Here is a 16,891-nt window from a genome sequence, read left to right as displayed (position 1 = left end):
GACCGCGAGTCGTCACGTCTCTCTCTCACGCGCCCAATCAGGAATGTTTCATCATGGATTAATTAGTAGATACCTTTAGTAGGGGTTAGACCATGACTTTTGAGGCTTCCCGTGGAGCAGGTGAACAATATTTACTTTTCCGGTAGTCTGGGCCGGTTAATGAGTGGGAGGAGGCAACTTTCCAAGTGGGAATAATAATTTGAAGTAGAACCAAGCTGAATGGGGATCAGCGCTCCCACGTGCTGAAAATTGGTGCATGTCTGATCTCGGATGATTAGTACTGAAGAGTAGGCCCACAGACCTGTTCCAGGGTTAGAGCAGCCCCTGAGTCAAACTCAACTGTGACTTGATTAGGGTGGAGGACAAGGAGATGGGGTGGGCTTTACTTGCTTGCCTCTGTAATCAAATGCCACCGTCACCAAAGTTAAGATGTGACAACGGATTTAATAACAATATCTTTTCCTCTTGTTGATATGTTTCAGTTGCTGGGACCAGAAAGGGGCGAAACCTAAAAAAAGAAATCAGGTAGTGTTGGGTCAGAAAAACTCAATGCTTACTGGAAATATCCAGAGGGAAAATATAAGAATAAAATTGGCCTGTTATAATCTGCCAGTGCAAAGTATGGAGAGGGTGATTTTGCTATGTACTGCGTATCCTTTAGGCAAAGGGTAGGAAGGCAGTAGTTTTTGAAAGGAATTTAGAGGCAGGGAAGGAATTTAAGATTTTCTAACATTCCATAATGATTCCACATACTGAAGTGGAAATACTTAAGAATTTATTGGAAAAATAAAACTTTAAAATATACTTAATTTTCAAAAAAAGAAAGCAGCAAGCCGCTTCCTCTTACAGAGTATACTTCACAGGACTGTGATAAATGGTCTGTACATGTTCGAGTGTATAGTGTCTCCAGATAAATTAGTGGAACAGTGTTTCTTAAACTCTAGTGTAAATACGAATCACCTGGGGATTTTGTTAAAAATGCAGATTTTGATTTAGTAGGCTAGGGGTGGAGCCCTGGTGATACAAGTTCCCAGGTGATATAAATTATTCTAGTCCAAGGACCACACTGTGAGTAGCTAGGCATTACGTGTTCCATCTCATGGTCTCTTGGGCACTTCTGCCCCTCCTTTCTCTCTGAATCACCTTTCTTTTGTTCTTTCTTCTAGCCCGCCTAATACAGTAAAAGCTCAAAGATTAGTCATGGGGTTTGAGAGAAAAACCCAAATTTGAGTTTTTGCTCCATTACTTTCCAGTATGTGACTATCAGTCTCTTTCTTCAGCATTCAGCCAGGCATAATAGAAGCTGTTTTTTTTTCACAAGATAATTGTGTGGTTCAAATGTCATATATTTGTGAAAGGACACTGTAGATTCTATGATACTGTATAAATGTAAGCTTTTAGTAACCAGTAAGTCATTAACTGGCCATAGTGTGAAACAAATTTATAGTAATAATAAATAACAGGTAATATGAATTGAATATTTACCATGTACCAGGTACTGTGCTTATTAAGCCCCCTTTTACAAATAAACTGATCTACAGAGTCTGAGTTAGAGATTGATATTCCCCAAAGTAGAATTTGAACCCATTGCAGTTAACTTCTGAATATTGAGAAGTTTCATAGTGTCTTTTAATTTAGAAAATAGGAGAGTAGAATGTTTTATATTTCTATTTTAAATGCCATCTGAATCTATTTTTATTTGACTTATTTCTCCCTTTATTTGTTTTACCTTTTTCAGGAGCCCTTTTTAAAATAAATGTACCCCATCGTTAATCCAGGACATTAACATGTTCCATTATACTTTCATACTGACGCTTGTATAGATTAAGGCAATATCCATTGGCTTCTCTGAGGCTTTTCTTCATGGACCGCCCTGGAGTGTGAATTGCCTTTGGAACCTTGGCTCCAAACTAAAAATAACAGTAATAGGCTCATTTTCTTATTTAAAGAACTTTATTGTTCATTTTGCTTCTTAGGTGGTCATGTGTGACACTGTCTTCATATACACATAGATATGCAGAGAAGAAAAACTTGTCCAAGATCACATATCTGACCAGAATTAGGACAGGGATAATGTTAAAACCTAAGCACAAGTAAACTGCTTTGTGAGTATGATTTTGGCATTTTAGAAAAACAGTTTTTAGGTGTATGTGTACAATTAGAGACAACTATTAAGGATTATTAAACCAGAAGTAAAGAAACACAAGCTCTCTACTTATTTATTGAGAGAATTTGGGAAAGACATTTAATTTCCTTAGGCCTGGTTTTCTTTATCTGTAAAACTAAGTTGAAATGCCAAAATGTTTAACAAGTCCAAAGTTCTGGGGAGCTTCCATTTAGTATATGAATAGATTCAGAAACAAGGAAGGAATATTAGCACCATTGATTTACATATCAACTCTTCATACATTTATATTTCTCATAACAAAAATACCTTACATTTATTTTATTTTATGTTTTAAGATTTATTTTTTATTTATTTTTCTTCTCTCCCCTCCCCCCCAGTTGTCTGTTCTCTGTGTCCGTTTGCTGTGTGTTCTTGTTTTTGTCCGCTTCTGTTGTCAGCTGCACGGGAATCTGTGTTTCTTTTTGTTGCGTCATCTTGCTGCATCAGCTCTCAGTGTGTGCGGCGCCATTCCTGGGCAGGCTGCACTTTCTTTTGCGCTGGGCGGTTCTCCTTACGGGATGCACTCCTTGCACATGGGGCTCCCCTACACGGGGGACACCCCTGCGTGGTAGGGCACTCCTTTTGCGTGCATCAGCACCGCTCATAGGCCAGCTCCATACGGGTCAAGGAGGCCTGGGGTTTGAACCACGGACCTCCCATGTGGTAGGTGGATGCCCTATCCATTGGGCCAAGTCTGCTTCCCAAAATATCTTACCTTTAGTCGCCTGTCTTTAACCAGTTTTGCAATACTTACAAGAACAATTAAATAAGCATAGGAGATCTCTAATTAGGTAACGTGTCACAAAGTCCATGAACCTTAGGAAAACTCCACGAGTCTTTCTCAAGACCTGAATCTTTTAAAATTTTACTCTCAATTTTTCATACATTCTACCCACATAGAATAAAGTTGCAAAATGGAAAGGGGTAGAGGGGCAGCTCTCACCAAGTAGTGTCAGGAAGGAGAAATTACAGATGACAGAGAGGAAAGAAAAAATAAACATGCATATAAACTCAGAAAATCACAGCATCCTGCAACAAATTTGAATGCAGGGTTAACTTTTTTTGTGCCATGAAGCACACTTTGTTAATTTAGTGAAGCCATGGACCCTTCTCGGAATAATGTTTCTCAATGTGTAAAATAAAATTCATAGCATTATGGAAGTAAAAGTTGTTATACAGTTATTAAAATATTGAAAGCAAATTTACTATATAGGAATATATTGCTTTATTCTTATATTTATTAACACCATAAATTAGATACAGTGGTGCATCTAATAAAGACCAAATTTTCAAAGTAATGATGTATGTCAATAGTATTTCCTGAGTTTGCAAGAGTTAAGTGATATAAAGTATCTGTGATTTCTATTGGTGATACAGATACAGGTACAACTAGTACTACTGTGCTTCTTGTTACATTCATAATTGAAGGAAATGCTAATTTTCAGTTAGAGATTAGTAAAAATAAAAATATTTTTTTCCCATCCAAGTTCACACAGCCTCTGAACTCTATTCACGGACTTCATGTTAAATCTTATGTAGAGTTGCATAGGCTTATTGAAGAGATTGAGAAATTCTAATGTAGAATAATGATTGATATTCCTAATGATAGTGATTCATCAAGAAAATTTTTAATTACAACCAGTATATTCTCTTTAGAAGGCAGAAGTATGTTGTAGATTTAGGAAATACTTTTACTGCCTATGTTGATTTTTGAGGGGGAGAGTATAAAGATACACTATGGAAAATTTGGCTATCCAGAATTATTAATTTCCCAAGAATTCCAGATAACTTAGATCTTACTGTATCATTCTCATTTATTACATACCTTCTTAAACAAGATGTGATGTAGAAAATTCTAAAATGAAATTAATAACCAAGGATGAGGAATTAAAATACTGTGTATTTAAAATTTTTAATCAGTGTTAATCATTATTGTTCTTTGAGGTATTTTCCATGTGCTGGGTTCATTATCAAGTCTCCATCATGCTGATGAAAATACTCAAGGTCATACAATTAATATTCAAGCGAGGATTTAAACCTAGGCAGTCTGACTTCAATGCCCACACTTTAAACCGCTGAGCCATTTGATTATTTTTTAGACCTCTGACTATTAGCCAACATTAACTTTCTCACTAGGGTAACATACATATTTTCTGCCTTAAAATGTTTATGCACTTTTTAAAATTCAGTATTCCAAGTAAAATCCCACCCTGTGATTAGAAGGAATTTTCCAAATTCTTCTTTTGAAATGGAACTGATTATATACAATACCACTTTCAAATAAGTTGGGGTTGGGAAATAGTTTTGTTTTACAGAAATTTTTGTTGTGAAGGAATTCTGCTTAAAAGATGAAGAAATCAGGCACTTCTCTCTGCGCCCCGATCGCCTGAGCTGTTACACTGAGCTGTGGCACCCTTCTATCATCGCTTCAGCCAGGCTTGAGCTGTAACACGAGGGAGCTTCCATCTTTGCCCCAGCCACCCAGAGCTGTAACACTGAGCTGTGGGGGCGCGCTTCCGTCCTCACCGGCCAGGCTAACGCTCATGCTGTAACACTGTGAACTTAACACTGAGCTGTAATTAAATAAACATCTGGTTGCTGCACTGAAAAAAAAAAAAGAAATCCATTCATACCTCTTTTGCCCTCCACCAGAAATCCAAACCTTTTATTCCACTTTATTTTGTGATAGTGTCACTCTATCTTTTACATTGACTACTCTCAAAGACTGTATACAAGAAATGATGACATAAAGAAATCCTAATATACAGAGTTCTAAACTATTCTTGCTTAGGGAAGCAAGTGATTGTTTATCCCCAAATTCATTTTTTATTTTGCATTGAAGTTAATTTATTGATTATTAAGACTTTGTGTTTATCTGACTGTATTTGCACTAATGGGTTTATATTTTACACACATTTTGCTAAGGTTAAAATTAAAGGGAACATAGCCCCAAAGTGTTTTGATGTCTAGGATAAGACATTTTACAATCAGCTCAAAGTTTTAAACACTATTATCATATTTAGTGTTACAGGGATTCCATTTTAGTTGCAAATAAAGTTAAAACTGACTGTACCAGTTTGGTATTATTTATGAATTCCAAAAAGAGATGTGTTAGGTTTGTAAACTGGTCTGTTCCTCTGGGCATGATAACCGTTTAATTGTATTAGATTCATCTGAGACGTTTTATTAAATTATGTTAAGATTAGGTCTTTAATTCAACCACATCATTAGAGTGTTACTCAGCATTGAGTACCAGCCCCCTCGGTGGCTGCTATAACATACTATCACAGGGAAGTAGATACACAGAGGATCCTGCAGCCCCGGGAAGAGAAATGAGCCTGATAGTTTACAGCTGACCCTGTGAAGAGAGCAGCAGCTGAGCCTGGAAAGAAATGAGCCCCAGAGGAAGATAGGCAAGCCCTATGCCCACTGAGCTTGGAAGAAGCTGGGACCATGGATCCTTAAACATTTGAGAGGAAGGCTGAACCCTTGCAGAGATCACCTCCCCTCTTGCTTCAACACTTGGCAACAGACTGGGTGAAGTACCAGAAATCTGTTTGCTTTTTTATAATTTTTGTTTTGTTTTTATTGTCTTTTTTTAAAAAGATAAATAAATCATGTAAAATGTTACATTAAGAAACATAAGAGGTTCCCATACACCCCACTCCACAAGCCATCCCGGCTCCCACATCAACTTCCCCTTTAATCAGTAAGGCACATTCATTGCATTTGGTGAATACACCCTGGAGCACTGTGACACCACATGAACCGTAGTTTACATTGTAGTTATATCTTCTCCAGTCCATCCAGTGGGTTATGGCAGCATATGCAGTGTCCTGCATCAGTCCTTGCAATGTCAGTCAGGACAACTCCAAGTCCTGAAAATGCCCCATATCACACCTCTTCCCCCCTCTCCTTGCTCTCAGCAACTCCTGTGGCCACAACCTCCACATCAATGATAGTTTCTTCCATTGCTAGAGTCAACAATTCTACAGTAGAATACCAGCAAGTCCACTCCAATCCATATTATATTCCTCCATTCTGTGAACCCTGAGATGGTGATTTCCACTCCACTTCTAAATCAGGACTGCTTTTGATGTAGTATGAGACAGGATAAAACGTGTCAATCAGTAGTTTAGATCTAACTAGAAGTTAAGGGGCATTTTCATGTTAGGCGAAAGAATGTGTGGGTAATACAGATCTGTTGATAGAATCACTGCCATTTTCCTAAATGTTCATTTATCCAAAAACTGAGGGAAGCAGATGTAGCTCAACTGACAGAACGTCCATCCACCATATGAAGGGTCCAGGGTTCGATCCCCAGGGCCTCCTGACCGGTGTGGTAAGCTGGCCTGTGCGCATGGCATGCCATGCTATGCAGGGGCGCCCCTGCGTAGGTGTGTGTCCTCAAGGTGAGCTGCCCTGCGTGAAAAAAAGTGCAGCCCACCCAGGAGTGGCGCTGCATACACACACAGCTGATGCCACAAGATGCCGCAACAAAAAAAGAGGCAGATTCCCAGTGCCACCTGATAATGCAAGCAGATGCAGAAGAACACACAGCGAATGGACACAGCAGACAATGGAGGGGAGGGGAGAGAAATTAATCTTTAAACTATCAAATACCCATATGTGCTAGGATGCCAAAGATAAATACATGGAAGATTCAGGCATCACCTTCAGGAAACTTAATTGGGGAGAGACCAATAAGGATTATGTGGCCGCCGCTGCGGTACCGCGGGCGGGTCGCTGCCGCGCGGGCGGGTCGCTGCCGGTAGTCGGGCCAAGCCTACGGCCGGACTGGGGCGGCAGCGGGCGGCTCAAGGCTTGGTGGGGACGCGCGGTTCGATGGAAGAAGAACCACGGAGACGAGGTCTATGCGCAGGTCTGATTTTATTAGGGAAGTACATGGGGTTTTATAGTCTCGTGGAGGCGGGGAGGTTGTGGGAGGGGCATGTCTGCGGGGCAGCTGGGGATTGGCTGCAGAGGCAAGGGCGGACCTGCGGTTTAGGGCATAAGCCATTGATGGCAGGGGGGGTTGTTTCGGAGGTTGTGCCGGGGCGGATACGGGATGAGGCCGGTTGAAATGAGGCAGGGAGAACAGCGATCGGCTGGGAGGGGGAAGATAACAGTGGCTGGGAGGAGGGGCGGAGGGAGGCAGCAGCATAAGCTGCTGCTGAGAAGGGCCATAATACAGAGAAATTTCGAAGAACAGGCGGGTAAAGTACAAGGAAGCGAAAAGCAGGGTGGGAGCAGGGGACAATTGCTCCCTTTTTCGAAAATAAGAACCATTGACGGCTTTGAAGAAAGCGCAGGTTTTGCAGGATTGACATTTTGTGGGGAGGAAAGATGGGGGGGTGAGAGGAGGGGAAATAGGAGAGAAAGGAACGAGGAGGGGCTACCGGCAGGGGGTGTGGGGGGCACGAGGGGGGCGTGAGCAGAGGGGAGGGCGGCTGAAACGCCCGATTCCCTATGCGGAGGGCAGAGAACCCGTACCTGCAGCTCGAGGCGACCACGATGGGCCCTATCGATGGCTGCGTCCTGCCACCTCCGTGAGCCACACCTGGGCGTGCCGGGCCTCCTCGGGAAGGGGATGGCTTTGGGAGAGGACTAGGACAGCTGTGGCCAAGAGCCTTTGCCGCTCTCGGTGCTGGCGAACGGACTTGCGGATACAGCAGGCGAGGCCTAGGAGGAGGAGGAGAAGGAGGAAAAGGAAGGCGTAGAGGAGGAGGCTGGAAGGTTGGAGAAGGGAGAGGAATTTTTGGAGCACGTCTCTAAGGAGGGAAGCTGAGAGGGTTGGGGGCTTGACGGATTCGAGGGTGAGGATGTGTTGCTGGAGGGAGTGGGTGTAGTTGAGGAGGTGTTGTAAGAGGAAAACATCCATTGGTGTAGTATTGCGCGGGTTTACGCACAGGGAAAGGTTGGTGACAAACTGCAAGGCGTCGAGGGGAATAGGGATGGAGACATTTGGCAACGACGAGGAGACAGGAAGGGCGAGGGGGTCGCAGCTTTCTGGGAGGAAGTCGCAGTTGGGGGAGTACATGGTGGGGAAGGTGGGGGAGTGAGGGGAGAGAAAGAGGAAACCAGGCGGTTGAAGAAGGGCGGCCCAAAGGGGCGTGGCCTGGGCTGAGGAGGCTATAGAGAGCATAATGATGAGAAGGTGTAGGAGGGGGGGGTGGTAGGAGGGCGCGGGGCAGGGGAGGCGCGAGCACGACGGAGAAGCTGGAGAATTTGTTGCTCGATGGAGGCATCTTCGAGGGAGAGACGGCTCAAGCGGCGGACAAGAAGACGACGTCGATGTCGCTCGCGGCGGGAGAGAGCTGGCGTGGTCCCTGCGGGTGATGGCGCAGGAGGGGCAGACTCAGGCGGGCTCGACTGGGCAACTGGAGGTGTCATCTGCAACGACAAGAGGAGAAAGACCTCACGGGGGGGGGTGAGATGCGGAGAAGGGCCATCATTACGGCAGGGGGGGGTCATCAGGGGGAAGGGGGTCGGGAGGTGGAAGGTCGGCAGGGCCGTGCGGGGTGCCTTTCCCGCATCGCGGGCAAGGAGTGGAGGGCGCACGGGGAGCGGGGGCTGCTGATGGCGGCTCCATGCCCCGAGGGGCCGGGCGCGGCGGTGCCGGGAGGTTAGGGCACTCCCGTGCGAAGTGGCCTAGCTCGCCACAACGGAAACATGTATTGGTGGTTTGGACGGCGGCAAGAAGGGCGGCAGCGAGGGCGGTGGTTTGGCCGGAGACTCCGGAGCAAGCAAGGACCCAGTCTTGGAGGGGCCTGTCACGAAGGGGACGGATAATGGCCTTGCAGGCTGGATTAGCTCCCTCTTGTAGGAGATCTTTGACGAAGGACTCCTTAGCGGCGGCGCCGGTGACGCGTCCGGTGACGCGTCTCTCGGCCGCGGCTTGCACGCGTGCCACGAACTCGTTAAACGGCTCCTCGGGTTTTTGGAAAAGCTTCACGAGGGGCTCTGGGGCGGCCGTGGCGCACGAACGGAAGGCTCGGAAAACACAGTCACGGAGCTGGAGGAAGAACCCAGGCGGGGTGGCAGTGTAGGCGCTGGGATCGCCATAAGGGCCGAACCCGAGAAATGCGTTTGCAGGGTAATGCACACCATTGTCAGCAATCTGATTGTCGATTAGGACACCGAGATGGGCTCGCCAGTCAATGAATTGCCAGGGGAGAGAACCGCTCGGGCTAGAGAGATCCAGTCGTAAGGTATGCAGCGAGGGATGGCCATACGCTCGAGAATGTCTTGGGCATGAGGGCTAGCAAGGCCATCCTCTTTTATCGCGTTGCGGAGCATTTGGATGTCTTTGGGAGAAAAGGGGACCCACACTTGTGGGTTCTGCGGAGTGCGAGCAGGATTGAGGGGGAACATCTGAGCCAGAGGCGGAGTGGGAGCGGTGAGAAAGGCGGTGTCGTACGCTGGCGGAGGAGGATTCACGACGGTCCCGCTATTGCTGGAGCAGGCGGGAGGTGAAGCGGGCCATGGAGGTGAGGCATTGGCGGTGCCACCGGGCGCCGGCCAGGAGGGCGCGGCGGCAACGGTGTTTCTGATTGGCCAAGATGGCGGCACGGTGACGTCACGCCTGACATCACTTCTGGCCTCGGGCCAAGATGGAGGAGTGGCCACGTCACTTCCAGGTACAGGCCAAGATGGCACCGGAGGCTCTGCCAGTTTAGCCGAAGATGGCGGCCGGCAGGCATCCGGGACGGGACCGGATGGCGACGAGACAGGAAGAGGTGGGTAAAGGCAGGAAGAGGGCGCCGAGGAAGAAGAAGGAGGAGGTGCGCCATGTTGGCATTGTTTGCAGGGCGCGGTGGGGGGGGGGGGAGAAGGCGGAGGGTCGCCATGTTGGTTGGGGTCCGAATCGGAGGCTGTGGGGGGATCCAGTTCGAGCGCGGCCTCGAGCTGGGCGGACAGAGAACGAGCATCGTCGTCTCCATCAGGATCGCAGGTGAGAGGGTGGCTAGGCTCACAGGCGAGAGCGGAGGCAGGGGAGGGCACACTTTGGAGACAGGCGCGGATAGCGACGAGGGTCGGGATAAGGCCGGGGGGAAACTGCTTGCGATCGTGCTCCATAGCGGACGTCACCCGCTGAATTAAACGTTCGTAGGTCTCTGGGCTCCAGAGAGCCAAGGGTTAAAGGGTAGGAGAAGGTCCCAATACCGCTGTAGCTGACGGAGAGAGATCTTCACGTGGTGAGTTTCTAAAAGGGCAGCGAGCAGGCGGACTTGAGGAACCTGACGGGATGAGAGGGAGGCCCCCATTGCGGCAGAGGGCCTGGGAGGGGGGTGAAGGGAGCAATGCCGGAGAGTCCCTACCTTGAGCGGCGGCACGGGAGGACGGCGATGGGTCCCGTGCGAGGGTTCAGCAGCGGACTGGCCAAGTGAGGGGCCGAAACTGGGGTCCCTGTTCAGGCGCCAGCTGTGGCCGCCGCTGCGGTACCGCGGGCGGGTCGCTGCCGGGAGTCGGGCCGAGCCCACAGCCGGACTGGGGCGGCAGCGGGCGGCTCAAGGCTTGGTGGGGACCGCACGGTTCGATGGAAGAAGAACCACGGAGACGAGGTCTATGCGCAGGTCTGATTTTATTAGGGAAGTACATGGGGTTTTATAGTCTCGTGGAGGCGGGGAGGTTGTGGGAGGGGCATGTCCGCGGGGCAGCTGGGGATTGGCTGCAGAGGCAAGGGCGGACCTGCGGTTTAGGGCGTAAGCCATTGATGGCAGGGGGGGTTGTTTCGGAGGTTGTGCCGGGGCGGATACGCGATGAGGGCGGTTGAAATGAGGCGGGGAGAACAGCGATCGGCTGGGAGGGGGAAGATAACAGTGGCTGGGAGGAGGGGCGGAGGGAGGCAGCAGCATAAGCTGCTGCTGAGAAGGGCCATAATACAGAGAAATTTCAAAGAACAGGCGGGTAAAGTACAAGGAAGCGAAAAGCAGGGTGGGAGCAGGGGACAGGATTAGACTGTCATAGTCTGTTGGGCGACATAAATGTATATATAGAGCAGTAATTAAAAGAGCTAACTTAGTGTGGTAAGGGGAAGTTTCTTTGAGGAGATGAGTTGTTTTAAAACAAATGGGAAAAGAAAGGGAGAAAGTCTCCTAGGCAAAGGAATGATGAACTGGTAAGTGTTTGAAAATAGAAGTACAACAATGAACTGATAAGTTTTCGAAATTACAGGTACTGTGGCTGCAGTTTAGTGTGTGAGAAAGAAAAGCCGAATAGAAGATGTAATGAAGTTGAAGATTTAGTGGGCCTTAGCACACCATGTTAATGAATGCAGATTTTCTTCTGAAGGGGTTGGGATGGGAATAAATATACTGGAAAGAATTTTGAGGATTGCCCTCAGTTACTTATATTAGAATGTTCTTAAAACCATATACATAAATAAAACACTATAATAAAATATAACATTCTAATAAAAACAAAAATGTAATACTTGGTGTGACTTCCCTATACTCTTAGCTCTTAAAGAACTATGAACTACAATTTACATATTAAATGTGGGAAAATATAAGCTAATAAAAATAACATCAATGTACTATATGCTTTTTATTTTCTTTTTTAAAAACCAAATTCCTCTTGCAAAGTACTGTCACAATTTAGGCTTTTTAAAATTTGGCATTTCTATACCAACTTCCATATGATCACTCAATTTGTCCACCACTTTTCTGTCCTAGAATCTTTGGGAGACTTTTGTCTGTTCTTTGACAGATGTCATTTGGCTTTCACATGGCCAGAAAGAAGGCTTTATTATCTATTTCTGTTCTAGTTTGCCTAAGACAAAGTATTATTACATGATGCTAAAACAAGTTCATAAACTTAAACACATCACAAGCTCTGAAATTACATGGCAGTACTTATTTGTAGGTGGAAATTGAGGTGATCTGGATTATGCTTACATTAATTATTATAGATTTCTGAAATAAATCATACAGTAAAAACAAAACAAAACACCTTGTAGAGAATGCAAAGAATCCAGTTTGAGAAACACTGATATGATATAGAGGTTATAAAAATCCTCTTGTCACATACCTAAGTAGAATTGACACTGACCTTATGACTCTTGAGGCTACAGTTAAGAAATGCAAGGTAGGTAGGACAGAGAAATAAATCAGATTCTAAAGTGGAAAGAAATGGAGAAAGCCTTTGGGGAGCAGATGTAGCCCAGTGGCTGAGGACCTGCTTCCCATGTATGAGGTGCTAGATTCAATCACCAGTACCTCCAAATGAATGAATGAATGAATGCCTTTAAAGGGTTTTAGGTGCATTTTAAGTTTCATTACTATGTGGAGTTCAGAACATGTCCTATAGAAAAGTAGTTAGGTTTCCAGGTCATTCCACAAAGTCCTATTCTTTAAAGCTACCCTGACTGTGTTATATCCCTATGTTAGAATACTCTATAGACATTCCAACTTGATATAGCAGGAAACATATATCCCTTTGCTCATCAGAAAAAGAAGTCCCTCAACCTCCTTTTTTAGTATGTTAGCAGAAATTCTCAGTTTCAAGCAACAGGAGTTACTTCTTGTAGCATAGGTCAGGTACTCAAGCTGAGAAAAGGATTGAACTGAAGGTAAATTTAAGTTGAGTGATTTGATGAAAGCTTTAAAAAGTTGGGAGATTGGTCAGTGTTTAAGTTTCCAGGCTGCTATGATAAACACCACAAAATTGGTTGGTGTATTAGTCAAAGGGGTGCTGATGCAAAGCACCAGAAATTGGTTGGTTTTTATAAAGCATTTATTTGGGGTAGAAGCTTAAAGATACCAGGTCATAAAGCATAAGTTACTTCCCTCACCAAACTCTATTTTCACATGTTGGAGTAAGACGTCTATGGGGTTCAGGCTTCCTGGGTTCCTCTGGGCTCCTCTGTTTTCTCCACAAGGTCAGCTGTAGTCTATGAGGTGAATGGCTCTGTTTCTTTCCCCGGGTGCCAACTTAATACCAGCATCAAACTCCAACATCAGAACTCCAATATCAGAAACTCCCTAACCTTTGTCTTTTGCCATGTCTTTTATCTGTGAGTCCCCACCCACCAAAGGGTGAGGACTCAATGCCCTACTGGCACAAGAGGTTTACCTGAATCCAGTATAATCTAATATGCCAAGAGGAAAAGATCAGTTTACAAAATCATCCAATACCTCTTTTTGGAATTCATCAATAGTATCAAACTGTTACAGTTGGCTTAATCAAAAGGATTTATTGTCACATGGTTTTGAGATAGAAGGCCTGCTTGCTCTAGGGGTTTCTTGGCTTTCCTATCACATGGATGTTCTCTCCTCTTCTGAGTTGTACTGATTTCTTGCTTCTGGTTCCTCCCCATGGTTTTCTCTTTTTAAGTCCTTAGTAATTGAATTAAGATCCATCTACATTCACTTGAACCATGCTTTAACAAAAACTAACATCTTCAAAGGCCTTATTTACAATGAGTTCATGCCCACAGAGATACATTAAGATTAAGAACATTTGAGAATTGGGTACATAATTCAACCTACCACAGTGATCAAGAAATCTGTAGATTTAACCTTGTGTAAAAATCACTGTATAGTTTAGATTAGCTCTGGGATACCTTTCTTTGCTTTTGTGAATGCCAAATTGATTCACCCATGTTCCTCTCCACTGCCATTACCAATTAGCTTCTAACAGAGACCAAGATTTGTCTTCTACCTTGCTTACAACAGAAAAACATAATCTCACAGCCTTCTTTTTTTCCCTATATTTTTATTCCTAAAGCAATCATATTCCCTGTTCAGCTTTCATAAAGTCTTCTATATCTGGTAATAGACCTTTAATATTTATATATGGTTATGAGCAAAGAGCTGAAAATATGAAGGTCAGTGGGAAAGAGATAAAAGTGGGGGAAAAGGTAAAGAACATTCTGCTTTCCTTGCTACCACTACCACCAACCTCCCACCTGCTACTTATTCAATAGAAAAAGTCCCAAGATTCAAGTCTATTTTTTAAAAAATTAGAACTGGCTATTTAAATAGTTTCCTGTCTGTTATAACAAATTATCACAACTTAGTGGCTTAAAACAACACAATATACAGTCCTGGATGTTCCGTCTTCCTTTCTGGAGACTCTGTGAAAGAATGTATTTTCTCACCCTTTCCAGCTTCTAGAGAGGCTGCCTGCATTCCTTGGCTCTTGACCCCCTTCCATCTTCAAAGCCAGCAATGGCTGGTTAGCTCTTCCTCACATTGTATCACTGTCACATTCTTTTGCATCCCTTTTCCTCTTACAAGGATCCTTGTGATTACATTGGGCCTGCTAGATAATTCATTGGTAATCTCCCCATCTCAAGGCTAGGTAATTAGCAATCTTAATTCTACTTGCAACTTTAATTCCCCCTTGCCTTTTATATAATATGTTCACAGCTTCCAGGGACTGGGATGTGGACATCTTAGGGGAAGTGGGATGGGGCATTTTTTATTCTACCTACCACAGTTTTTTAGGTAATTCATTGGGAACTATGAGTTTAAGAACAACTTTCTATATCTTTTTTACAGGAAATTATGGATCTGCTTTCTGCACTATAGATTAATTTGCATTTTCTAGAATTTTTAAAATAGAATCAGTTTACCCTTTTTTTTTAGTTTCACTTCTCAACGCTCCAGAAAAAAGGAGGCAGTAACAAAGTAAACCCTTTTAAAAATAGTAGGAAAACCTCTTTATGGCACCCTGGCTGGCCCTTCCCTCCCCCTCTCACTAGCTCAGTGAAATACTTAGACTATGCAAACTCATAGACAGAAAATAAGAGTACAGGTTACTGAAAAAGGGGAGAAAGAAGATGTTAATGCATTGGGTTCAGGGTTTCTGTTTGTGATGGGAAAGTTCTGGTAAATGGATGGTGGTAAGGATAGCATAACATTCTGAACATGATTAATCCCACTGAATTATATGCTTGGCAGTAGTTGAGATGGGAAAGCTCATGTTGTATATATGTTTCCACAATTTAAAAAAAAGATTAAAGAGGAAACAACTAAAGGCATTTCATGATCCTGAACTACATCTAATAATAGAGGAAAAAATGCTAAAGGACATTCATATTGGACATATGAAAAAATTGGAGCATATATTCTAAGCTTTATATCATTGTTAAAGTGTTTGAAATTGATAACTGCACTTAAGGTGGTTTTAGAAGTGTACATCCTTGTTCTTAGGAAATGTACATGGAAGTGTTAAGTGTTCAAAGGGCATGATATATACAGCCTACTCAAATGTTTAGAAAGAAAGAAAAAGAAAAGAAAGAAGAAAGGAAGGAGAGGGAAGGAGGAAGGAAAGAGAAGAAAGGAAGGAAGGAAAGAGAAGGAAGGAAGGAAAGGAAGGAAGAGGACAGAAAGGGAGGGCGGGAGGAAGGAAGGATGGAAAGTGATATGGCAAATGTGGCAAAATATTAAAAGTTGGTGGATCTGGTTTTGGTCTGTGAGGTTTGTATTATTTTTGCAACTGTAATGTGAAATTATTTCAAAGTAAAAAGTTAAAAAAATCTGTAGGAGTGGAATGACTAGATTATATTTAACTTTTAAAGAAACTACCAAACTGTTTTCCCAAGTTGTTGTACCATTTTACATTCCCACTAACAGTATATGAGAGTTCCAGTTCCTCCTGGCTTGTGATGTGGTATCCCTTCATTGTTTTAATTTGCATTTCTGTAATGACTAATGATATTCAGCATCTTTTCATGTGCTGCTTTGCCATCTTTAGTCTTTGGTGAATTGCCTGTCCATATATTTTGCCCATTGTTTATTAGGTTCCTTTTGTCAGTATTTATTTATAGGTGACACAGATTAAATTAAACATGCAGAGCATCCTTAAAAGATTAAAAAAGATAATAAAGTCATAACATAGACATGGAGGAATATGAAAAAGACATGAAGACTGCAAATAAGTATAATGAAAAGATGTTCACCATCATATATCATTAGGAAATTTCAAATTAAAATAGCAATGAGATACTACTACATACCTTTATTATGGGTAAAATCTCAAACATCAACAGCACGAAATACTAGCCAGGATGTGGAGTAATGGAAACTTACTGCTGGTGGGAATGCACACAGCCACTTTGGAAGATAAGTTAGCAATTTCTTACAAAGCTAAAATAGGCTTACTATATTATACAGCAATTGTGCTTCTAGGTATTTACCCATAGGTGTTGAAAATGTATGCCCCTCAAAAGCCTGCATGTCAATATTTATAGCAGCCTTATTCATAATTTTCAAAAACTGGAAGCAACCAAGATACTCTTCAACAGATGCATGAATAAACAAACTGTGGCATACCCATACAATAGAATATTATACAGTAATAAAAAGGAATGATCTATTGTGCCATGAAAAGACATGGAAGAACCTTAAATACATATTGCTAGTGAAATAAGTCAGTGTGGAAAAGCTATATATTGTATGATTCCAACTCTTGACATTCGGAAAAAGGCAAAACTATAGAGAAAGTAAAAAGATCTGTTGTTGACATGGGTTTGGTAGAAAAAAGGGATGAATAGTTGGAACATAGGGCATTTTTAAGGCAGTAAATCTATTCTGTATAATCTACAATGGATTCATGATATTATGCACTTGTCAAAATCCATAGAATTGTATAGCAGAGAGAGAACTATAAATTATAGACTTCATTTATACTAATGTATCAATATTGGTTTATCAACTGTAACAAATAAACCACATTAATGCAAGCTGTTAACATGGGAAACTGTTCGTGGGGGGC

General features: G+C 43.5%; 2 protein-coding genes and 1 long non-coding RNA gene across 5 annotated transcripts in view; 2 read left to right on the top strand and 1 right to left on the bottom strand.

Annotated features, from left to right (window-relative positions):
• CISD2 (CDGSH iron sulfur domain 2) overlaps positions 1-16,891 on the top strand; it is an 86,169-nt gene that overhangs the window by 748 nt on the left and 68,530 nt on the right. The gene's annotated exons all lie outside the window — the stretch shown is intronic.
• LOC131278086 (uncharacterized) lies at positions 9-15,536 on the top strand. Its single transcript, XR_009185290.2, has 2 exons — positions 9-2,105; positions 11,345-15,536. It is a non-coding gene; the product is annotated as an uncharacterized lncRNA (long non-coding RNA).
• Positions 7,039-16,891, bottom strand: part of LOC131278081 (uncharacterized) — a 58,744-nt gene continuing 48,891 nt past the window's right edge. Inside the window, exon 2 of one of the 2 annotated variants that reach the window (XR_011648878.1) lies at positions 7,039-8,560. Coding sequence is in view for 1 of the 2 variants with exons in the window: in XM_071215297.1 (XP_071071398.1) it covers positions 9,299-10,246 (948 nt within the window). In the remaining variant the exon portion in view is untranslated. Of the gene's footprint in view, positions 8,561-9,297; positions 10,746-16,891 lie in introns of those variants that run through there. The other variant, XM_071215297.1, reaches the window with a different exon arrangement.

This window comes from Dasypus novemcinctus, chromosome 1 (assembly GCF_030445035.2).
Source record: "Dasypus novemcinctus isolate mDasNov1 chromosome 1, mDasNov1.1.hap2, whole genome shotgun sequence".
Classification (NCBI taxonomy): domain Eukaryota; kingdom Metazoa; phylum Chordata; class Mammalia; order Cingulata; family Dasypodidae; genus Dasypus; species Dasypus novemcinctus.
The sequence above is the reverse complement of the archived record's forward strand: the minus strand, read 5'-3'. Positions and strand labels throughout refer to the sequence as shown.